Source organism: Protopterus annectens, chromosome 2.part2 (assembly GCF_019279795.1).
Source record: "Protopterus annectens isolate FY-2018-M chromosome 2.part2, PAN1.0, whole genome shotgun sequence".
In the NCBI taxonomy this organism is placed as follows: domain Eukaryota; kingdom Metazoa; phylum Chordata; order Ceratodontiformes; family Protopteridae; genus Protopterus; species Protopterus annectens.
Genome location: NC_056730.1, coordinates 731,518,424 through 731,543,992, shown reverse-complemented (window position 1 = coordinate 731,543,992; position 25,569 = coordinate 731,518,424). Strand labels below are relative to the sequence as shown.

Below are 25,569 nucleotides of genomic sequence, written 5' to 3'. Positions count from 1 at the left end.
GATTTTTTTATATCCAAATTGGGGACCTAGTTCATATATATGCTTTAATTCAGGAACATGTGAAAGTACTGACCACTGTTTTCTAATAATATTTTTGATCAGTGGAGTGTTTCGATCAAATGTAAACATTGCACGACATGTAATTTATTACACTGCTTAGCCTTTCTATCAGCTTAATCCTATCTCTACACATGGATACATCATTACTACAAATAGGTTTCAGACAAGTGCTTCTCTTCTGTAGAGCACATTCCCTTTCAAGATTGAGAACTTCTTTATTATAACCTCTATTACAAAAATCTTGCACTAATGTATGCATTTGTTGAGCTGATTCTACATCTATAGTATTAAGTAATGATACTCTTGTCATTTGATTTTTTTACTATATTATTAAAAATGAATTGTGGATGCATAGTTTCTCTCTGCAAATAGGTACATTTCTTAACTTGTTTAGTATACAGTCTAGTTTGTATATTACCCTTAAGGTCCTTAATTATAGTTACATCGAGAAAATCAATCTGTTTATAACTTATTTGTTTTTTAAATTTCAAAATGTAAGTAAGCAATAGAATCATTAAGATCAACAAGTGATCCATCCCGTAATAAAAGTAGGTCGTCCACAAAGCACTTATAGAAAACAACATTATTTACATACATATTTGCTCTATTTAAAACAAATTTATTTTCCCAATTGTTCATAACCAGATTTGCATAGGTGTTGGCTATTGGTGTTCCCATTGCCACACCTTTTTGCTATTTAAATATTCGATCTTGAAATAGAAATGTATAATTATTCAATACTAACCTAAGCAGAATAGATGTTAATTCTAAGTTATATTTTTTGGGTTTTAGAGTTTGTACTGTATATTGTATTCATTTGTATTGTATGTTGTATATTGTATATTTGTACTGTATTTTTTTGGGTTTTAGAGTTTGTACTGTTAGTTGTTGCTTAGATCTCTGTTGAAACTGTCCCCCCCTCATTTTTTTGCTGTGTCTTCAGTTGGTATAACTGGCTTTTACAGCTTGTGTGTTATCTAACTCAAGGATCACTTAATTTGACCTGTTAGTAACAGCCTGCATCTAATTGCTGAAACCTGTGTTCTGAAAGACTGCCTTCCAGACTATCTGCAAATATTCAGAGCTGAGTATATTTTTTTGGTTATAGAGTTTGTTAATTGTTGCTTAGATCTCTGTTGAAACTGTTGTCTCACTGTTCTGAGAGACTGATCTGCAAATATACAGAGCTGAGTATATTTTTGGGGTTTTAGAGTTAGTTGTTGCTTAGATCTCTGTTGAAATTGCCCCCCCCCCCCGTTTTCTGCCGTATCTTCAGTTGGCATAAATGTTTTTACAGCTTGTGTGTTATCTAACTCAAGGATCACTTAATTTGACCTGTTAATAACAGCCTGCATCTAATTGCTGGCACCTGTGTTCTGAAAGACTGCCTTCCAGACTATCTGCAAATATACAGAGCTGAGTATATTTTTTTGGTTATAGAGTTTGTTAATTGTTGCTTAGATCTCTGTTGAAACTGTTGTCTCACTGTTCTGAGAGACTGATCTGCAAATATACAGAGCTGAGTATATTTTTTGGGTTTGGAGTTTGTACTGTTAGGGCGGCCATGGTGGTGCAGCGGTTAGTGTTGCCGCCTCACAGCAAGAGGTTCTCTGGTTCGATTCTCGGCTGGGGTGCCTTCTGTGCGGAGTCTGCATGTCCTCCCTGTGGTCGCGTGGGTTTCCTCCGGGTGCTCCGGTTTCCTCCCAAATCCCAAAGATATGCTGTAGGTGAATTGGACACTCTAAATTGGCCCTAGGTGTGAGTGTGTGCGTGTGTGTGTGTCCCTTCTGTGGAAGTTTGGGCACTGGGCTGGCAACTCGACACCATAAAACTCCACTGCCAATCATGAGCGGACAGGTGATCTGCTGTGGTGACCCCTAACCGGGGAAAAAGCCGAAAGAAGAAGAGAGTTTGTACTGTTAGTTGTTGCTTAGATCTCTGTTGAAACTGTTGTCTCACTGTTCTGAGAGACTGTTCTGCAAATATACAGAACTGAGTATATTTTTGGGTTTTAGAGTTTGTACTGTTAGTTGTTGCTTGGGCAGCCACGGTGGTGCAGTGGTTAGCATTGTCGCCTCACAGCAAGAGGTTCTCCGGTTTGATTCTCGGCTGGGGCGCCTTCTGTGCGGAGTCTGCATGTCCTCCCTGTGGTTGCATGGGTTTCCTCCGGGTGCTCCGGTTTCCTCCCACATCCCAAAGACATGCTGCAGGTGGATTGGACACTCTAAATTGACCCTAGGTGTGAGTGTGTGTGTGTGCCTTCTGTGGAAGGTTGGGCGCCGGGCTGGCAACTCGACACTGTAAAACTTCACTGCCAGTCATGAGCGGACAGGTGATCCACTGTGGCAACTCCTAACTGGGAAAAGCCGAAAGAAGAAGAAGACTGTTGGTTGTTGCTTAGATCTCTGTTGAAACTGTCCCTCCCCCATTACCTGCAGTGTCTTCAGTTGGTATAACTGGCTTTTACAGCTTGTGTGTTATCTAACTCAAGGATCACTTAATTTGACTTGTTAGTAACAGCCTAGAGTTTGTTAATTGTTGCTTAGATCTCTGTTGAAACTGTTGTCTCACTGTTCTGAGAGACTTGTTGTCGTGTCTTTCGGCTTTTCCCAGTGAGGGGTCGCCACAGCGGAACTCCGGTCCGCTAATGATTGGTAGTTGATTTTTTCATGCCGAGTTACCAGCCCTGACGCACAACCTTCAACGAAGGTACGCCCATTTACGCATGTCTCCACGCAGAAGATGCTCTAGCTGAGAATTGAACCAGATAGCGTCTTACTGTGAGGCGACAACGCTACCGCAGCACCACCACCGCAGGTACTGTTCTGAGAGACTGATCTGTAATATACAGAGCTGAGTATATTTTTTTGGTTTTAGAGTTTGTACTGTTAGTTGTTGCTTAGATCTCTGTTTTGCCCCACCCACCCTATTTTCGGTTTGTAGTTTAAATTTTGTGGCTTTTGCAGTTGTCAGCCCCACTGTAGATTTGATCTGGGACACTCCCCCAGTCCCATCTCTTTACCACATTCTACCTAATAAACTCTTTCTGCACTTGCTTTTAGTCCTTTTTAATTTAATTGCATTTTTTAAACTGTTTGGTCTAATATTGCTACATACTCAAGTTTGCTAGCTTGCACTGCATGTGAACTGTTTTTACTACTGTTTTGCTACTTTTCTGTAAAAAAAAAAAAAAACTGTAAGCCTGTTTCCTACCTTTCCTGTAACTAGTGTTCCAGACACAGATTTGCTGTATCCAGGACTGTATGTAAGCTTCTGAGCCCCCAAGCCTTTCTGTGTTGGAGGGAAGCCTTCTAGCTTATCAGTGGGAGTGGTAAGCACTAGGTAACCTATCTACCACATAAGGAGTGGTTCTGGCCCAGAAATTGTAGTTGTTGACCGTTTGGGCAATCTCTTCCATCTGTCTCAACTTTCTGATTTGAAAGCCTGCATTTGCACTTGTTTCTATCCTGTGACTCATCTAGTGCAGATACAGATTCTTAGTTTTAGCACTTAAATTTGCTTGTTCATGCTCAGCACTTGTTCAGAACCTGTAAGCACTAAATAAGCTACTATTGACTATAGCACTCAGTCTTCCTCATTACCTAGAGGAAAACAGATTTTGTTCTTACTTTTCTCACTTGCTTAGAGAAAAACAGCTCTTGTACTCACTTTCCTCACTTATCTAGAGGAAAATATTTTTTTATTCAGGCATGTCCAAAGATCAGCTCCCAGTGTTCTCTCCTGTCCATCTGATGAATCTTGGCATCTTGAGGCAATGTAGAAATTGCCTCATCTACACAGACAACCCTCTCCTCAACAACAGAGACCTCCAAAGCAGAAATGGAAGCAACCTCCATCCCCCAACACAACCAAAATGACACATAGCCCACAGACTCAGTGTGCCACTCAACCACAGCCAATAAGGCAAAACAACGTACCCAACACACTAGTCATAGGTGACTCTATAGTCAGGCACACTAATGTTCCACTCACCAGGCTAAACAAGGAGAAGGTTACTGTCAGCTGCCTGTCGGGTGCCAGGATTCGCCACATAACCCATGCACTCAGGTCACACCACAACATGTACAAATATGACTCTGTCATTGTCCATGTTGGTGTGAATGACCTGAGATGTACCTCCCTGGACCACATGAAAAAAGACATGGAAAAGCTCTCCGAAATTGTAGCCCAGGCATCTATGACCCTAGCCCTGAGTAGCATTCTGCCATCACCCAGAATGATACCGCAGTACAAGGACAACATGATTGACTTCAACAATTGGCTAAGCTTCTGGTGTCATTCTCAGGAGATTCAGTATCTGTCTGCTTGGGATGACATGGTCGACAGACCACGATGCTTTGCCACAGATGGCCTGCACCTGTCGCCCCTGGGATTCCGGATACTGGCTAAGGCTCTTGCTGCCTCTATAGTGCCTTTTTTAGGCAAGGTTCAAATAACAAATTCACCACCATAACAGGAACAGGCAAGCAAAAACTGAGGGTAATGCTACTCAATGTTAGAACTCTAAATCTCAAAATGCACTCACTCGAGGCACTCCTTAAAATGGAGAACATTGATATCTGTGCAGTGACTGATACCTGGTTCAAGGCTCCAGAGATCACCCCTGCACTCCCAGGTTATAACTCATACCATACTTTTTGGCCATGTAACCTGGACCGAAACACCATAGGCGGAGATGTGTCCATATTCATTAAGGATATCCACACCTCCAGGCTAGTTGCTTAGCATAATACATCTGAGATTATCCAAGTGCAACTAACTCTGGACAAAACTGCAATCCAAATTGTAGCTTGCTACAGATCCCCCACCATTCCCAAACCTCTTTTCTTGATGTACTGGAAAATATTAGTGTTCAACCAAACCCCCTAATAATGGGCGACTTCAACTACCCCACCATTAAATGGGAAAACTACTTGTGTACCAACTCCTTAGCTCAACGCTTTCTGGAATTCATAAACTCCAATGCCCTGGATCAAGTTATCCACACCCCCACCAGGGGCAACAGTATCCTAGACCTAGTCATTGCCAACATGAGTGACCGGTGTTCCACACCTGAAGTCAACTCCTTGTTGGTCCGATCCAACCATAAGCTAATCACCCTTGATATCCACATCCCACCCCCACCCCCCATTAAGGAAACCACAGTAAAACATTTCTCCAAAGTCATCTTCATGCTTCTTAAGACAGAAGTGGTCAACTTCATGACACCCATGCAGATGGACAATACAGTTACAGCTGCTGAATCCTACACAAATGCACTCTATAAGCACCTACACGAGTGCATGGATCGTGCTATCTCAAACAGAACCAAGACGCTATCCTCCAAAAAAAGGAAGCCAATCTGGTGGTGCCCTGCCATAAACAATCTGTACAACAGAAGGAAGAAACTGTTGCAAAAGAGAGTAAAATCCCATGAGTGGAGGAGCTCCCTGGTCAGCCTCAGTAAGAAGCAGAGATCCCTTATAAGATCCTCCAAAGCTAGCTATGAAAACAAAATCACCACTAATTACAAGGACAACCACAAAACATTCTATAGCTATGTCAAGAATCTTGATGGCAACACCCAGATCTGCTCTGAGTTATAGCACAAAGGCAAGAAAATTACAGAACCAACTGATATTGCCAACATCCTGGCAGATAGGTTCAATGCTAACTTTACCCCCCCCCCCCCAAAGGGCCCATATCTATACAGGAAGAATGCAGAGTCCCTGTAATCACAACTACGCAGGTAAAAACTGCACTCTCTAAAGCCAAAAACACAACATCCATGGGACCAGACGACATCCCAGGCTGCGTTTTACACAAACTTCAGAACGAACTGGCTCCCCACTTAAGCACCATGTTCAATAATAGCCTCACATCAGGCTTTGTGCCCACTGAATGGTGCACAGCAACAGTTATCCCACTCCACAAAGGGGGAGCCACCACTGATCCCGGGAACTATCGACCTGTTAGCCTGACGAGCCTGGTCTGCAAGGCCATGGAACGTATCATCATGGAACTCATAAACAAAGACATTGGTAACCTCCAAACTCTGGATCCCACCCAGATCGGGTTTGTGAAAGGCAGATCATGCCTCCTGAACCTGATTGACTTCTTTGAGGCAGTCACCAATGCCGTAGATGAGGGTAATGTGGTTCACACAGCCTATCTTGACCTCGCCAAGGCTTTCGACACCATCCCCCATTCTGGAATTATAGCTAAACTCACTAAACTAGATATAAATCCCTACATCACAAGATGGGTTGCCAACTAGCTCACTGACAGAACCCACACTGTAAAAGTTGCAGACTCCAAATCTGACCTCAAAGCAGTGACAAGTGGAGTACCACAGGGTTCTGTCCTGGGACCTCTCCTGTTTGGTATCTACTTCTCTGAAGTACAGGCTAACACAGAAGGCCTCTGGCTAGCGAAGTTCACAGATGACTGCAAACTAGGAGCCATAGTCAAGTCCCCAAATGATGTGGACATCCTACAGAAGGGCCTCTCTGAGACAGATGCCTGGTGTCAGAGCCATGGCCTCAAGCTCAATGCCAAAAAGTGCAGTGTCATCCCCTTTGGTAAAAACTCTGTACCCGTGAACTACCACATAGGCAGCAATCTACTTAACAGCGAATGCATGATAAGAGACCTTGGGACCCAGGTGGACAGTAGTCTCTCCTTTTATAGTCACATCGCCACAGTAGTCAGGAAGTCCTTCTACGTGGCACACCTCATCATAAATGGGTTCTCATCCAGGAAAAAAGAGGTCATTGTTCCCCTCTACTCGACACTCATTAGACCCATTATAGAGTAAAATGCCCCTTTTGGAATGTACCTCACAAGATATCTGCAGCAGCTGGAAAGACCACAGAAGTACCTCACAAAGAGGATTACTGGCCTCAAACAAATGCCCTACACTGACCGCCTCAAAAAACTCCAGCTTTACTCCGTAGCATATTGCCTACTTCAAGGTGATCTCTGCCTAACATGTAAAGCTATGTCAAACCCAGAGCTGTTGGACATGCTACACCTAAAGAAATCCCAATCCCTCCGAGCTACACGCTCTAGGGACCTAAACCTTGTCACCACAATAAACAGGACATGCTGGAGGGATAGATTCCTGTCCCAGAGACTTCTCATACTCTGGAACAGGATACCCATCTATGTCAAGCAAAGTTCTTCATTAGCACTCTTCAAGAAAAATCTTGATGAGTGGATGGAAAATAGGAAATACACCCCGGGGAGCACTTCTGTGTCTCTGCTCAACAGTGGCACAGGAAAATAACTTTCATTGGGAGGCGTAAGCCAGGGAACTTGTTGGCTAGGCTTATGTAAGCCCTTGGGCCGATAGCCTAGTACCTACCTATGAACCTGTGAACCTATGTTCTTTTAGTTCTGGTACAGATGTTATATATTCAATCAACATGTTTATACCCTCCTGTTCCTGGTTTCTATTTGTTGATGGACTATTACATACAGAACAAGATGAAAGTACTCTGTCAATATCCTGTGACATAGAAGGCCAAAATACTATGTCTCTTGCCCTTCTTTTGGTAGAATCAGTTCCTGGGTGGCCATGATGCAAGATGGTAATGTACTCTTGTTGTAAGTATTTTGGAATAATCACTTTTGGACCTTTCATGATGATACCATTATCAAACAAAATCTCATCTCTGTATGGAGAATAATGATGCACTTCCACTGGTAAAGAAGATTGCACTGGAAGAAAATGTCTCACTTCCATGACTTCAAAATCACGTTTCTCATTTTCATGCTGTTCAGTGGTATTCCTGGGGGATCTGGATAAAGCATCAGCAAGATAAAGAAGTTTGCCTTTTGTGCAGACAAAACTTGAAATTGTACTTCTGGAATTTGAGCATCATGCGTTGCAGTCTGGCTGGAGCTGCATACGTAGGCTTTCTCAAAAAAATGACGGGAGGTTGGTGATCTGTTTCAGTCTGGATAGCTGTACCATAAATGTAATCGTGGAACTCTGAACATGCAAGCACAATTGCCAAGAGTTCTTTCTCTATCTGTGCATAGTGCATTTCAGTTTGAGTTAGAGATCTGGATGCACAGGCTGCTGGTCTACCCTCTTGAAGAATGACTGCATCAAGACCAAATTTTGAAGTATCATAAGAAACATAAGAAAGAGTAACTGGTTTGTGAACATCATAGTATCTGGGAGTTGGTGGACTGGCAATTTTCTGTTTCATGACATCAAATTCTCTCTGATGTCATTCTAACCATGACCATAGTACATCCATGCAGGTCAGCTTTCTGAGCGGTGCTGAAAGTTGGCTCAAGTCTGGAATGAACATGCCTTGGTAGTTAACCATGCCAAGAAAATGCTGTAGGGCTTGAACATTGTCTGGAGCTGGCATCTCAAGAATTGCTATTTGCTTTGAAGGATCTGGTCATAAGCCTGAACTGGTAAATAAGTGACCAACATAAGTAACTTCTCGTAGCCTGAACTTGTACTTCTGAGGATTCAGCTTAAGATTCACTTCATGTGCTCATTCCAGAACTTTCTTGAGGTTTCTGTCATGCTCAGCTTCACCATTACCTCCTACTACAGTATCATCTACTATAATAGCACCCAGAAGAAATTTGCTGTATTGCACACTGAAAGCCTTCACTGGCAGAATTTATCCCAGATAGCATTCTCAAAAATCTATATCTGCCACAAGGGGTACTGAAAGTGGTTAGCAATAAAGATTTTCAGTCAAGCACAATTTGCCAAAATGAACTCTTTGCATCTAAGACAGAAAAACTGTGGCATTTGGCATAAGAGCAGCAACTTCTTTGACTGTGTGCATTGGATTATGAAGTCTTTTCAGTGCTTTGTACAAATCTCATGGATCTGTGCATATTCTAATATAATCTGAGCTTTTCTTATGAGCAATGACCATGGAGGGTACCCATTCAGTTGGTTCTTCAACTAGACAAACTGCACTTTGCTGCACCATTTTACCAAGCTCAGCCTTGACTCTGTTCTGCATAGCTACTGGAACTTTCTGGACTGGCCTGACAACTAGACTGACTTTGGGGTTTAACTTCATGGAGTACACAACTGGGAGTTCACCTGGTTTGCTTTCGAAAAGATCAGTATAGCTAGAAAAAATAGTCTGGGTGAAGATAGAACAGAGGTCTTTTAAGCTTACATGATGGACTTCTTTATTAAATGAAAGTAGTCCTACTTTCAAACTATCTCTAAGGCCTAATAATGGCTACACGTGCCTCTTGACCACGTAAAATTGCAAGTCATAGCTGTTTCCAGCAGAGTAACATGAAAGTATTACTGAACATTTGGTTTAAATTTCTTCACCTCCGTAAGCAACAAGCTTCACACACTTTGCCAAATTAAGCTTCTCACCTACACATACTCTAGCAAATGTTTCTGCTGACATAACATTGCACTTTGAATCTGTGTCAACTTTGAGCTCTTTGGGTCTTCCATTTATCCAAACAGTACAAAATACTTCATTTTTTGCCCATAAATGTACTGCATTGACTGTTTCACTTCGCACAGACACACCATCAACATAAAACAGGGTCACAGCTTTCTAATTAATCAACTTGTCTCTTGGAATGTTCTCTTTTAATAAAAGAATGTCCCTTGTTTGATTTACAAAACCTTTTGAAATTATTTATTTTATTTATTTTATTTTACATGCATTTGAGGCATTGTTGACCAAAACCTCAGCACTTTTCTCTTTTGGGCTCATGATTTGCATCACAATTATGATAATTGACTATGAAACCGGGTATAGGCAGATGCTTTGAATTTGCTGACTCACCCTTATACTTCACTGAGACTGTGCGTACTCTGGAATTTCCTAAAAAGCTACAGGGTTTCCTTGTGAGTGCTGCAGGGCTTACAGTTCCTGACATGTGCTTGGGCCTGTTTCTTTTAACCACGTGCTGCATGCTATCAACATTAGCACTAGAAAATACTGGAAGCATGCATTTCTCATTTGTAAGCATACCTGTGTGGTTTTCTGTGAGCTCATATATCTGACAAATCTCAATGGCTTTATTCAAAGTTAAATCACTGTCACGAAGCAAAATCTTTCTCACAGCATCATATTTAATACCACATACCACTCTGTCTTTTATCAACTCATCCCTTAAATCACCAAATCTACACGTTTTAGCTTTTTTTCTCAAGTCAGTTATATATAGGCTGCAACACTTTCTCCAGGCTTTTGATCTCTTGTGTAAAGTAAGTGCATTTCCATTGAATATTCATTTGGGGGTTACTCATTTCTCTAAATTTATGTTTTAAGCACTTGGGTTCTACCCTTGACTCAGCCGGTAACACTATATGCTGGTTTCTCCTTCCCCTGCAAATACAGCAGGTGCATACACAAATCAACACCCCCTTTCTATGGCTTCTGAACCAGCTAAATTAAGCAGAATAAATGCCTTTGTATGGTCATCTTTATCAAAAAATGTAGCTTGTATGAAAATATATCATATTCTTGCTCAAACACTCTCTAGTTCTCTGCAATGTTATTATCAAATACAAGTGGAGCTGCTTTTCGAAATCCATCTGCCATGCCAACAAAGTATGTTTAAACACACTGAAAATAGCCCTTGTAATTATGTACAAACATGCACACACAGCCAGTACTTGTAATAACATTCAACTGTACAATAAACTCTCTGAAATACTGTATTTTGAGAAATATGCTTTGAAATGGCTGTATTTTGCAAAATAACTGTACTATAATACTGCACAATCATGCAAACTCTCTGTATGCTTTGGATATCTTGAATAGCTTTAATTAATGTGAAAAAAGTACGTGCTATAAGCTACTTCGAAAAAAATGCTGTAGTTTCCATTATTTTATTTATTTTTATGTGATTCAGACTTGATTTCAAACATTTTCTGTAGTCATTTGAATATTTCTTCAATATTTCACAGTTTCAGACATTTCTTTTACTTTTAAACTTGTTTAGAGCATTCTGAGTGCTTCATTTTATATTTTACCAATAAGAAATAATTTAAGTAAGCTTTGATACCTGAAATACATTTCTGACCTGAGTTTGCAAATTAAACCTGCAGCGGGGATGATCCACTGTTGTATATTTCTCCACCTTTAACTGAGTGCCTTCTCAGTCCGGAATCTGAATTTCTGGATCCCATTCTGACACCATGTCACTGTTCTTGTTTCCCATTAAAGACAAACAGGCGGGGTAGTTCGTTTACATGCCTTATTATGGAAAAACACATCAGGATGGATACCAGCAGTACAAAATATAAATAAACTGATTAACTGACAGACTACATAAACAGGCATGCTTACATCTCAACAGCTTACCACAAAATTGCAGTCAGGCTCACACGTGCTCAGTATTTATACACCTGTGCAAGCCCCTAGAAAGCTTCTTAAAGGTGTACACACATATTGATGTACAGTGACTTTCTCGAAGAAGTCTACTAGGTTTAATAAGCATGCTCTACCCTTAACAAAGCCAAACTGGGTTGGGTCTAGAGTTTGAAGGTTGCCTATGTCCTTTTTGATAAGGTCCATGATGATTCTTTCCATGGCCTTGCAGATGAGGCTGGTTAAACTTATAGGTCTATAGTTGCCAGGGTCGATTGATGGCCCCCCTTTGTGCAAGGGGATTACTGTCGCTGTTCACTCTGATGGAACAAAGCCAGTTCTTAGGCTATGGTTAAAGAGAATGCCAAGTGGGTCTGCTAGGTCCTGTTTTAGATTGCTTAATAAGCAACCTGGGAAGTTATCTGGTCCCTCCCTTTTTAATTTTTCCAAGTCTTTTGGGTTTCTAATACCATGACAGGAATGGACCCCATTCCTAAGTCAAAGTATGATTAAAGTTCTTGAAATTAGTATTGTTTCAATCTTTGATGTTAGCCAGAAGTGCTCTTCACAGCACCCGCAATGTGCCCAGTAATGACTCCTTCTGCAATTCATACAGAATTACATGTATTGGTAACATATCTAAATACAACTGTAAATTATTTTTATAAGACCCATTGGTCCTATTACTGTTGGAACTGTCTGGAGTATCCTTCTTCCAAACTGCCCTCATTTCTGCCTGCAAATCCTGGTATTTTATGACTTTGTGTCTCTCTGTATGTAAGACACTGTAGTCAATGGGTTTAGCAATTTCAGTGATCAATGCTACTTTTGTCTTCTTTTCATGGACTGCTATACCTGTCGCGTCTATTTTTTGAACTGTTGGTAATTGGCGATCCCATGTGATTTAAGTGTCATCATTTTCTATAATGCTTTGTGGCTCATATTTCCATTGTTTTTCAGCTACTTCAGTATTATAATGTTTGTACAATCCCCAATGCAACAATCTTGCCACATTGTTATGCCTTTCAGTATGCAGTCCTTCTGCCATTAGTATATCACAACCAACAACAAGTTGTGCAACTGTTTCCAATTCTGTTTTACAAAACCTATATTTATCTGTTTCTCCCATGTGTTCAATGGACTTTGTAAACTAATGTGTACATAATCCACTATCTTGGGCCGCCAATATTAATTTTTTGTATTTTGGTTTAAATTCTCCTCTCCTTAACCATTTTTGCATTTGATCCTGATCAACATGAGGTTGTTCCAAGAGTTTTCTATATTTGCAGGTATATATATGCATTTTCCATCTTGCCTTTTCATCTGTTCCTTCACCTTGTATTCTTTCTTTTGTTTTTTGGCACATTCAGTTGCTGCCTGATTTATCCTTCTGGTTTGATTTCCACTCCCACTTGATGCTGATATGCTTCTGCTAAACTAAGCAGAGAAGTCATCTTAGACTTATTCTCATCATGTTTCAAAGCTTTCACTATGTTTGGGTCTTGTGAGCTCAGCAGATATGTATGCAGTTCCACAATTACAGATCTATACATGCAACCAATTTCAAGGAGGCCCATACCTCCTTCAGAATGGGGAATATATAATCTTGGTATGCACTGATTTTTTTAAATCAATTAATGAGCATGAAGCATCCTTCTTGTTGTCTTATCCAACCTATCCAACACCTTCTGGGGCTAGTCAATAACTTCAAAACTGTAAGTTAGGATAAAGAGAGCAAATTGGTTTATAGTTTGGACTTTATTCCTAGATGTCAGTGCTGTTTTCATTATTAATTTAAGTATTCTAAAGTATTCCTTACTAAGTTTTATTCACATTTGTTCATGTTTTATTGTTGATCCTTCATCAGTTCCTCAATATTTATACACTCCCTCTTGCTCAAGTTCTTTTATATCACATTCTTGTCTCAAACTGATGTTTTCTTGGCACTGCAGTTTTTCTGCATTAAAGGTTGCTTTTGCAAGTTCATCAAGACCAAATGATATTCTTATATCATCTGAAAAAGTTTTGGCAATTTGCAGTTGTGCTTTCAGTTCCTCATCTGATGAACTATACAGTTTTAAATCATGTACAAAAAAAAAGATAAGTCTTTATACTTTGTTGTTTTCTGGGAGCCAGATTGTAGCCATGGCCTAATCTGTTAAGTATTCAGCTTAATGGGCTAATGGCAAGACAGAAAAGCAGTGGTGACAGAAAGTCACTTTGGAATATCCCTCTTTGAATTTGTATCATTGGAATAATAATTTGTCCTTTATCATTGCTCAACTGCAAAGTGGTTTGCCACTGTTGCAAGGTCATTGTAATGTAGTTGATCAGTGTATGGTATATCTTATACATTTTAAGCACTCTTTTATCCATGATTGTGGGATACTGTCAAATGCTTTTTTGTAGTCTCTCCATGACATACTTAGATTCTTCCCCTTTTTACAGTTCTCCATTATGGCTTTGTTTAACTACAAATGATCCTTTGTTTCATATCTGCCATGAGTGAGTTTTCTTCTAAGTGACTAAACTCTGTTGGCATCAATTCCAGTGTATAGTTTATACATCATCGGAAGGCAAGTTAACAGGCTAGATTCAGCAGGTCTGAATCAAGTTTATGCTATCTAGGTATCAGAACAGTGTGTAGATCAGGGGCAGAGAAGTGCAAAAAAATACTTACAGCCCCTTTGTGTGTTTCTCAGCTCAAATAGACAAACACTTACTGCCACTAAATGAATACTCCCAGTCCTGCTAATATAAAAGCACAGGTGAACGAGTGCCCAGAATGAAATGCTACCACAAACAAACTTAAAGATATGGATACAGCAGTGTACTTTAAACAGCTTATAAAATGTGATTATTCAATAAAAGTACTTCACTTTGAATAAATGAGCCAAGGGCCACTCAAGTGTACAGAATTTATAAAGGTAGTAAAAAACAAGACAAGCTGATAAGCTCTCAGCCAATAAAACTACATTCGGAAATCTCAAGTGTTTCCCTAACCTAAACAGGCAAGGTACCTCCCACTGACCTCTTTTGATGTAAAAACAAGTGTTTGCTAGAGTGTAAAAATACACTGCTTTATCCACCAGCTAGCTAGGTAATGAAGTCAAATCAAGTAGAACAGACAATGAGAGGCAAAATGCACTTTTTCAATATAAGCACAAGGAAAGGTAAATAAATAATTCAGGGTATCAATAGCAGTGTAGAAAGGGAGGAGCTTATTAAGCTCAATTTACAGTAGGGTTGGACAGCTTAAAATCACCAGGTTTAAAAAACAGATCAGGGAAGGTGGGTGGGAAAACCCAGCAGGGAATCATCAGCAGTGCTTTACTTTATACAGGGTTGAAATCTTTTCAGACAGACAAAGACCCAGAATTTCACTGAGTATTTAAGTATCACTTGGGAGGAGACAATTTAACCAATAAAAAAAAAAAACATGTGAAATGTGCAACCTACATAATTTGTGTCTGCCTCTCACATAGAACAAAAACACCAGGCCAGGCAGATTTCTTAAAACAGAAAACAAATTGGAACAAGTAACAGAAAGCAGCGCTGTCAATCACAGACAAAAAAAGTATATGTTTACTTTCCTCACATAGCAGGGGAACACCAGCAATGCTTTAGTGTACAGTTAATAGTTATGGTTCATAAGTGATTACTTGGCTAACGACTCTAGTGGTCCTTTTTAGGCCTAGTTATGGTTTACAAGGTGATAATCAAACCCTGTACCTTTTATCTGCAAGGCACTAAACTCCTTATCCATTACACCAACCCCTTTACTAAGTGAATAATAGGCTAAGTGCCCTGAAGGGCCATTTTAAACCTAGCCAATAGACCAAGGTGAGAATCAAACCCTGTACCTTGTTCCTATGGGACGAAAACTTTAACTATTGTGCCAAACCTCCCACATTTGACCGTGTTTTATAGAAAAGACATAACCACTTGACATTTACTTCAAAAAGTTAATGAAGAGACGCACCATATTCTTATGCTGATTATCATAATCCTTTCTAATGGTTTTCAACCACTGACAGCCACTATTTTCCTAACCCATATATACATTTTTATGGTGCTACTTGTATAATTTTGTGAATGTTTTCTTTTTCATTTCTATAGTCAGGCAACACATAATAGTTTCATAATATTTATTCTTGCTGTCTGCCTGCACAAAGTTTTTATTTTTTATTCTTTGTGGGGAACTTTTTCAGACTTTCACTGCAACAGGCCTCTGATAAGTTTCATATGCCATTTACCAAAGCATAAAATAAAATAAAATAAAAAAAAAAAATTGATTTTCTTTTACATTTCAGATTTCCTTTCCCATCTTCTTTTGCATACCAGTACAGTGTTAAATTTCTGTTTTTTTTTTTCTTGTAATAGTCTTCAGCATGTTGTCGAGGGTTTATTACTAACAGAGAGATTAATTAGATTCCAAAATTCGAGAAAAAAGTGGCATTACTATAGAGAAGGTCATATGTAAGAATCTAGGTATAACAAGCTTGTTTTAAGACACTTCATACTGAGAACATATAGAATTATGATCAGTTGTCTAATCGTAATCAACTTATGTGTTTGATGTGTGGATGCCAAGAAGTTTACCTTACAATCGAAGCTCGAGAAGTAAATCTTGGCACCTCTGTTGAGAACACATAATAAAGGGTTATGATCGGGGACCCGACTGCAGTTCGTTGTAGTGTAAGGAGCTTTATCTGCTCCATGTACTATCAGTTACAGAAAAAAAAGTATATGAGTGCAAAGTGTTTTATTAGCTTTCAAAGCCTTTAAAAGCTGATAAAGCACTTAGAGCTGTCAGTCAGAAAGACAGCAGGCAGAAATGAAGTGCCTCTTTGTAGAGCTAAAGGCATTAAAAGCTATTACACACTGTTCTGGCACACTTTTTGCGTAGCAGAATGAAGTTCTAACAATTTTTCAAAGCTGCTTTACCTACTGCTGCTGTTCTTTGCCAGCCAACACTGTCCACCACTGTCCACTTTTAGCCCCTGGTGAAACCCAATCTGAACATCTTTTAGGTGTGATCATCAAGCTTTTATTAAGCACTCCTTGTACTGTTTAAGGTCAGGCAGGTCTTGCACTAGAGGATGTGGTGAACAAATGCATATTTCCCCAGTTTTGCAGTATAATGATGGCTCTCCTTGGACTACATTTTTTTATTAGTAAGGTGTATCTTGTCATGCAGACTGCAATCACTAAAGAACTGTACTGGAAACCTTTGTACAGCTTTAAAAGCTATTACTCACTTAGCACTGTTAAGCAAACACCGAAAGTGTGACAGAACAAGGTGTAACAGTTTTAACACTGATGGTTAATTAGATGAAGGGTTTTATTCTTGCTGCCTTTAGATGGTAGAGTGATATATGTGACATATTCTAAAGCTATCAGACAGTGTGATTCAATTCTTCTTTCTTTCCTTTAACTTGTAATACATTAGAGCAGCTAAAATCCTCACTTATGATAAAGAATTCTAAAACTGGATAGTAAAAGATATATGTTGCAGCAACCTTCCCTTGTGGAGGAAGCACACGTATATGTACTATAAAAAGCTTTTATTTATTTGTCTGATGGATGAGCATGCATGTTTTAATAATATGCAGATAACGTCTTTGTACTATCCAGTTTTAGGAATTCTGGTTGGCCTAATGCTTCAGACAATCCGAGGTGTAGGTTGGATAACAAACTACTCTACCAGAAGTGGATTCTTAGAACCTTGATCATATATGACAAAGAATTACATCAGGTCACCAGTCTTAACTGTTTTTTAATGTGTTCTCAAAATTGATTCAAGGTATTTGCTTTTCAAGCTTTGCTCTCAAGGTAAGTTTCTTGAACCATTTAACTTGATTATTATCAAACCTAATCATAATCACCTGTATGTGTAGTACATCTCTCTCAACCTCTTAGCATAAAAAATCTGGACAAAGGCTCAAAAAATAGGGACACATTTTAAGTTTTGCTAGTATGAACTTAGTTTTTAGAATAAAAGGTTTAGATTTACCATGCATTTTCTGAATGATATGTAGTCTGAAACTTAAATGTCTGACATTAGTGAATTCAGTCCCATTAATTTGCCAGAGAACTGCAAGTTATATGAGGAGCAGACCAAAAATATGAGGTAAAAATCTAGACATTCTGTGAAAATCTGTATAGTTGAGAGCCCTAAGTTTGCACGTGTGTGTGTGTGTGTGTGTGTGTGTGTGTGTGTGTGTGTGTGTGTGTGTGTGTGTGTGTGTGTGTGTGTGTCTGTGTGTGTATTTTTATATTTTATAATCTTTACCTGTTTGTGCAGTAGACTGGTTGTTAGCAGTATGTGATTGCTTTCTTAGTGGAGTTAAGTATGACCTGATGTTATGTTTTAAGTTATGAGAAGTATGGCAGGTGACATTTACAATACTTTTTTTTGTACTCATTTTGTGGATTACTTTTTGGAGTTTTGTACTTTTGTTTAATTTTATTCTGGTTTGTACCTTTATTTCATCATTTTGTTTGGAAGTTTATTAAGCATTTTCTGATAAATTAATCTGTAATCACTATGAAAGTGTTACATGTTAGAAATAATAACTGCCTTGAGAGCTAAAGCATGGTATAAAGTAGCTAATTATTTTAGTATACAGTTGTTGGCTAACGGTGTATTAGGTATTTAACTGCATGGTTTACATTAATTATTTTGAATTGTTAGAATGTGTTTGAAATGGAAGTGTACAGAGAATTTCAGTGTGCTGCTTTGTCATGTAGGTTTCCTATGACGCTGTTACCATTCCAACATGGCTTCATCTGTCTGACTTTCATCCAGTGGACTATTACTCCTCTTACACCAAAAACTGTACCAGCAATTTCACAGAGCAGGAGATCAGAGATATACGAGCACATTATTATGCAATGTGTGCTGAGACAGATGCCATGCTTGGTAAGTGAACAAGCTACTTATTTCCAAAGATGAGCTTATATACATCAGAATTCTGTATTTCATTTGGATGAGAATATACAGCAAGGTTTTAGTCCTGCCATTCATGAATTTACTTAGTTTACTATTTTAACATTATATTCACCATGTTAGCCTTGTACTATGCATACAGTATAAATGACACAGGGGTGACAGACATCATCAAAGTTTCAGTGTGCATGTTTGTGGCTCAGTGGCATGTAGAAATTAGCCCTGACTGCAACTCACTTGACCACGGCTTGATTAGTGGCCCCAGCACTAGAGGAGCCAGTCAGGAAATGGGAGGGTGGGGTTTGCTTACACTTGAAGGCACAAGGGGCAACGTGATCTCCCTGTTGGAGACCAAAGAGACAACTGTTCATGCTGTGAGGGGAGGGACATGGCTGACTGGCAGCAAGACCACATATGGAAGTGAGGGATGTTCACTGTGTCAACCCATTGCACATCACCTCCCCAGTGCCTTGATCATTGCATACATGTTAAGGTCAGTGAGAAAAAAACAGAAAAAGAGTGAATTATCTTTGATGGCTGTCTAGATCATGACCTCTGTCTGTCAGCTCTGGCTTGGTAGGGCAAGAAAGAGCTAATTCAACAAGAGTGAGTATGAAGGTCAGCAGGCAAGGAGCAATCCTTTAAGTACACGAGGAAACAGTTTTATGCATTTTTTCTCTTCCCACAGCTGAACATTGGCTGTTAATGACTCTTGTTCTCATTTACCAGGTCTACTGGACCCACCTTAGCCTTTTTTGGGCTCAGCCCAACCCACATCAAGGTGCAGTGAGGTGATTGCTAGGGAGTGTACCATAACCCCCACCCCCTCATGTCAACCTTATCAGTTCATTGATTTCTGTCCTGCAGAGGTGCATGCACTTTTCCACATATGCACAACCACATAATTAAGCACCTCAATGTTTATGTGGCATGGAGCTCACTAATGTTTCTCCTGGCATATTGCAGTGGTGCTAGGCTGTCCCCCCCACCAAGGATGGGTGAGTCAGCATTGGCCACTCATTCCTATCCTCTCTCTGTGTCTCTTCCAATGCTCATGTCACTAACTAAATATGTGATTGCCTTATGATTGCTTTATCCTTGTGTACCATGGGATTTCCTAAAACAGTTTAGTACAGTTTTGTATAATTTACTATATATAAGAAGTAGAAAATGAAGGTCACACACACACACACACACACACATTGTTTTACCCTAGTGAACTAGATTTTGTTACTATAAAATGCACATATATCTCGACTATGGTTGATTGCCTTGTTAGCCATTTGCAAATATTTTAATGTGATTTCATCAACGCAGTTGAGTTGTTGCAGTGTATTTTTGTGTGTGTGTGTGTGTGTGTGTGTGTGTGTGTGTGTGTGTATATATATATATATTATATATAAATTAAGAGGATATGGGAGGTGCAGATGGGTTTATTGCACTGACAAACTACTGTATTTTGCTGTAAGCTGCTTGTTAAAGAACATTTTTTTGTGTCGTCACTGGTTCAGTTTGCCAGCTGATGTACATCTCTTAAAGCACATTAGAATGGGCTGAAATTCTTTCTTCCCTTCTGACAGGGAAAGCATTAAAATATGTTGACATGAAGGAAACTAATTACAGAGACAATGAAGGATTTAAAAAAGGAAGTACTAGCTGGGGTTGGGGAATCTTCTGAAGTACAAGCTGCAAAATTCCTCAGTTGGACGTTTATGCTGATATACTGTTAAGGGCTCAGAAGTCTGTTTTAAGAGGGGCGTGGCCAAGGATGAACACAGGATAGCAGCAGATTTCTTCAGCTCCACCAATTTCACTGCACTGACAGGAAATAATTACTTAAAAAATTAATTTATGAAGTAATTTTCTTTCTAAATATGTTTGTTTTATCTATTTCTTGAACTATATCTAAAAAAGAAAGGAAATTTTAATAATATTCCTGTCAGAAATCACATTGGAAATTTTCCTGTCAGTTTCTCTGTTTGAAATGAGTTCCAGTAAGACAAATTCTCAAGACTCCAGCATCAAGAAAGAACTTCAGTCTCTGATATCTACAATCCAGCAACTTACTGCTAAGATGGATAAACTGGATACTAAAATTGATACCTTCATAGAAAAAACTACAAAACAAATAGACTTGTTACATATAGACTTGCAACAACAGAATATCCAGATTACAGGCATAGAAGAGACTGTAAATGACATGGAAAGTAGAATCCAAGAAGAGGAAATCAACATGGAGTTTTCTACAAACAAAGCTTGATGACCTGGAAAATAGATCTAGGCGCAATAACATTAGGATTTTGACTGCCAGAAAAAAAACTTTAGACTTACCAGAAGCATTGTCTTTTAGATCTATAGCTAATACTAACTCTAACAAAAAGTATCCTAGATCAGTTATAGTTAGATTTCTATCATCTTTGATAAAGAGATGGTTCTTAAATCTGCTTGGGCTAAAGCTCCTGTTAAAATTAATGAGACAACTGTGCTTTGACAATGACTATTCTTCCTTGGTAATAACTAAAAGAAAAGTTTTTCTGCCTTTAATAAGGGAGCTTAAAAGCACAGTTTAAAATCTTCCTTCCTTCCTGATGGTCCTAAAATTTTTGATGACTTAGACTCTGCATTGCTGTTTATCAAAAATAAGATTTTGGATAAAAATGGAATGGGCTAGTCCTTCATTAAAGGATTTAATCAAAGTTATTTTCTGTGTACAAAGAACTCAGTCATAATATCTGAGGAACTAATAACAAGCTATCATTCAATATGTTTCTCTTTCTGACAAATACATTTTTTTTTCTTCTTTTCTTCTAGAACTAAATAATAGTAAATAGTATGTTTCATTTCCATCTTTATTAATATAAACAGTAAGTAATATTCCACTGTAAATACTTTTATAGCTTCCTTTTACATTATCTATTACTTTACTCTCTTTTATTTTTTACCTTATTCTCTTTCATATTAATATATTAGATTTGTATAAAAATTGAATTGGGACAAAATTCATTTATACTGCTAAATGAATGTCAGTCACTTGTTTTTAACAAAATTCCGCCAAAATGTTAAGGGAGACATTTTGGGATATGTGGGTTACCTAAGTGAACAGTGTCCTCGAGTTGTTTTAAAAGCTTCATCACTCAAATGACTCTGCGATGGAAAATGAACTCTTTAACATTTAAATGTGAGTTATTTTATATAATTACTTAATTATTTATGTTATAATTTATAAAATATGTAAGTTATAATGATTTTAAATTATGCAGTTTCTCATAGTAAGCAAATGTGATATTTTAGATATTAATGTATGTAAAAACTTATGATTTAAACATATACATTGCTATAATTCATTTGATTTATCTGATTAGTTGTCATATGACATATTTTAAAGCAACAGTTTAGATATAATTTACATAACTATGCAGTATGATTTATAATAATTTCTATAAATATAATATTTTATTCTACTGACAATAATAAGTATGAGAAAAAAACTCTGATACAAGTAATTTAAAGCCTTTGAAGCTGTTAACTGCATTTACATGACAGAAAATAGGCTATTGATTTAAATGAACATTAGAACTTATTTTACAAACTTTGAATAAATTAATATGTAGATATGCCCTCCCTTTTTTTTCTCTCCCTCTCTCACATCTTTTATTTCTCTCTCTTCTTGGTTCTTAATATCAAGTTTATTTGTTTTTAAAAAAAGTTTCTCTGTTGTTAATTTAAGTTAAATATAACAAGTATTAAATTGATAAGGTGGCAGCTGAGGTACTGCTGCTTAGGGTAGGGGTTAACTTGAGCAGTATGGTTAACTGTTATTTTGATCATGAATAATCGTGTAAAAAGGCAAGCCTAATAAGATCAGAAAAAAGGGAGTGGCTATTTTTGGAATAAAAGTATGCCCATTTCTAAAACTATTAAGTCTTATCAGTACCAACTTGATAAGATCATATCATTCTCTATAGGAGATATTATTTTAGCTGGTGACTTTATCTAATGCAAAACATTTAAAGGATTTTGCTAATTCTTGTGATTTAAATGATATTAATAATCACATAGACTCAAAGTCATTACCATACACCTTTTTTTCTAACAGATACAAAATGTATTCAAAAGTAGATAGAGTCTTTATTTCTAACCAGATGGTAACAAGACATAAATAATACTCCTGAAGTCTCCATTGTTTATGTTTGGGATGTTTTCTATATGGTCAAAGTATCAGATGATATAATAATTTTAACTCATAAAGTTAAAATAAACGGAGATCTTGCGTTCTCCGTTGCTTTTGCCAACTCTGATGTACTGCAGGCATGTGCAGTACATCAGAACTACTGAGAACACCAGACAGCTGGAAGGGCAGCAAGAGGTATACAATGCCATTATTTAAGAAAAGTAATTATTTCTTTTCTTAAATAATGTCATTAATATAATAACACTTCTGGGTGTGGGTAATGCTGGATTTACCCACGGTTGTCTTTGTTTGGTCCTCGGGCTAGCCCTCGGGACCAAACCACGCCAACCGTGGGTAAATCCAGCATTACCCACACCCAGGCGTGGGTTATTGCTATAATAAAGGGTTATGATCGGGGACCCGACTGCAGTTCGTTGTAGTGTAAAGAGCTTTATCTGCTCCATGTACTATCAGTTACAGAAAAAATAGTGTATAAGTGCAAAGTGTTTTATTAGCTTTCAAAGCCTTTAAAAGCTGATAAAGCACTTAGAGCTGTCAGTCAGAAAGACAGCAGGCAGAAATGAAGTGCCTTTCTGTAGAGCTAAAGGCATTAAAAGCTATTACACACTGTTCTGGCACACTTTTTGTGTAGCAGAATGAAGTTCTAACAATTTTTCAAAGCTGCTTTACCTACTGCTGCTGTTCTTTGCCAGCCAACACTGTCCACCACTGTCCACTTTTAGCCCCTGGTGAAACCCAATCTTAACATCTTTTAGGTGTGATCATCAAGCTTTTATTAAGCACTCCTTGTACTGTTTAAGGTCAGGTAGGTCTTGCACTAGAGGATGTGATGAACAAATGCATATTTCCCCAGTTTTGCAGTATAATGATGGCTCTCCTTGGACTACATTTTTTATTAGTAAGGTGTATCTTGTCATGCAGACTGCAATCACTAAAGAACTGTACTGAAAACCTTTGTACAGCTTTGAAAGCTATTACTCACTTAGCACTGTTAAGCAAACACCGAAAGTGTGACAAAACAAGGTGTAACAGTTTTAACACTGATGGTTAATTAGATGAAGGGTTTTATTCTTGCTGCCTTTAGATGGTAGAATGATATATGTGACATATTCTAAAGCTATCAGACAGTGTGTTTCAATTCTTTTTTCTTTCCTTTAACTTGTAATACATTAGAGCAGCTAAAATCCTCACTTATGATAAAGAATTCCTAAAACTGGATAGTAAAAGATATATGTAGCAGCAACCTTCCCTTGTGGAGGAAGCACACGTATATGTACTATAAAAAGCTTTTATTTATTTGTCTGATGGATGAGCATGCATGTTTTAATAATATGCAGATAACGTCTTTGTACTATCCAGTTTTAGGAATTCTGGTTGGCCTAATGCTTCAGACAATCCGAGGTGTAGGTTGGATAACAAACTACTCTACCAGAAGTGGATTCTTAGAACCTTGATCATATATGACAAAGAATTACATCAGGTCACCAGTCTTAACTGTTTTTTAATGTGTTCTCAAAATTGATTCAAGGTATTTGCTTTTCAAGCTTTGCTCTCAAGGTAAGTTTCTTGAACCATTTAACGTGATTATTATCAAACCTAATCATAATCGCCTGTATGTGTAGTATGCACATCTCTCTCAACCTCTTAGCATAAAAAATCTGGACAAAGGCTCAAAAAATAGGGACACGTTTTAATGCTAGTATGAACTTCATTTTTAGAATAAAAGGTTTAGATTTACCATGCATTTTCTGAATATGTAGTCTGAAACTTAAATGTCTGACATTAGTGAATTCAGTCCCACTAATTTGCCAGAGAACTGCAAGTTATATGAGGAGCAGACCAAAAATATGAGGTAAAAATCTAGACATTCTGTGAAAATCTGTACAGTTGAGAGCCCTAAGTTTGCACGTGTGTGTGTGTGTGTGTGTGTGTGTGTGTGTGTGTGTCTGTGTGTGTATTTTTATATTTTAAAATCTTTACCTGTTTGTGCAGTAGACTGGTTGTTAGCAGTATGTGATTGCTTTCTTAGTGGAGTTAAGTATGACCTGATGTTATGTTTTAAGTTGTGAGAAGTATGGCAGGTGACATTTACAATACTTTTTTTTGTACTCATTTTGTGGATTACTTTTTGGAGTTTTGTACTTTCTGTTTAATTTTATTCTGGTTTGTACCTTTATTTCATCATTTTGTTTGGAAGTTTATTAAGCATTTTCTGATAAATTAATCTGTAATCACTATGAAAGTGTTACATGTTAGAAATAATAACTGCCTTGAGAGCTAAAGCATGGTATAAAGTAAAACATTGTTTAGCTAATTATTTTAGTATACAGTTGTTGGCTAACAGTGTATTAGGTATTTAACTGCATGGTTTACATTAATTCTTTTGAATTGTTAGAATGTGTTTGAAATGGAAGTGTACAGAGAATTTCAGTGTGCTGCTTTGTCATGTAGGTTTCCTATGACGCTGTTACCATTCCAACATGGCTTCATCTGTCTGACTTTCATCCAGTGGACTATTACTCCTCTTACACCAAAAACTGTACCAGCAATTTCACAGAGCAGGAGATCAGAGATATACGAGCACATTATTATGCAATGTGTGCTGAGACAGATGCCATGCTTGGTAAGTGAGCAAGCTACTTATTTCCAAAGATGAGCTTATATACATCAGAATTCTGTATTTCATTTGGATGAGAATATACAGCAAGGTTTTAGTCCTGCCATTCATGAATTTACTTAGTTTACTATTTTAACATTATATTCACCATGATAGCCTTGTACTATGCATACAGTATAAATGTCACAGGGATGACAGACATCATCAAAGTTTCAGTGTGCATGTTTTTGGCTCAGTGGCATGTAGAAATTAGCCCTGACTGCAACCCACTTGACCACGGCTTGATTAGTGGCCCCAGCACTAGAGGAGCCAGTCAGGAAGAGGGGCGACTGAAGGGGCATGGCCTGCTCATCTCTCCAATGGGAGGGTGGGGTTTGCTTACACTTGAAGGCACAAGGGGCAACGTGATCTC

At 38.2% G+C, this 25,569-nt stretch overlaps 1 protein-coding gene across 1 annotated transcript in view; it reads left to right on the top strand.

Annotated features, from left to right (window-relative positions):
- ARSK (arylsulfatase family member K) overlaps nucleotides 1-25,569 on the top strand; it is a 1,632,787-nt gene that overhangs the window by 506,205 nt on the left and 1,101,013 nt on the right. Inside the window, exon 5 of the mRNA XM_044064131.1 lies at nucleotides 18,150-18,321. Within this exon, the coding sequence (XP_043920066.1) occupies nucleotides 18,150-18,321 (172 nt within the window). The remainder of the gene's footprint in view (nucleotides 1-18,149; nucleotides 18,322-25,569) is intronic.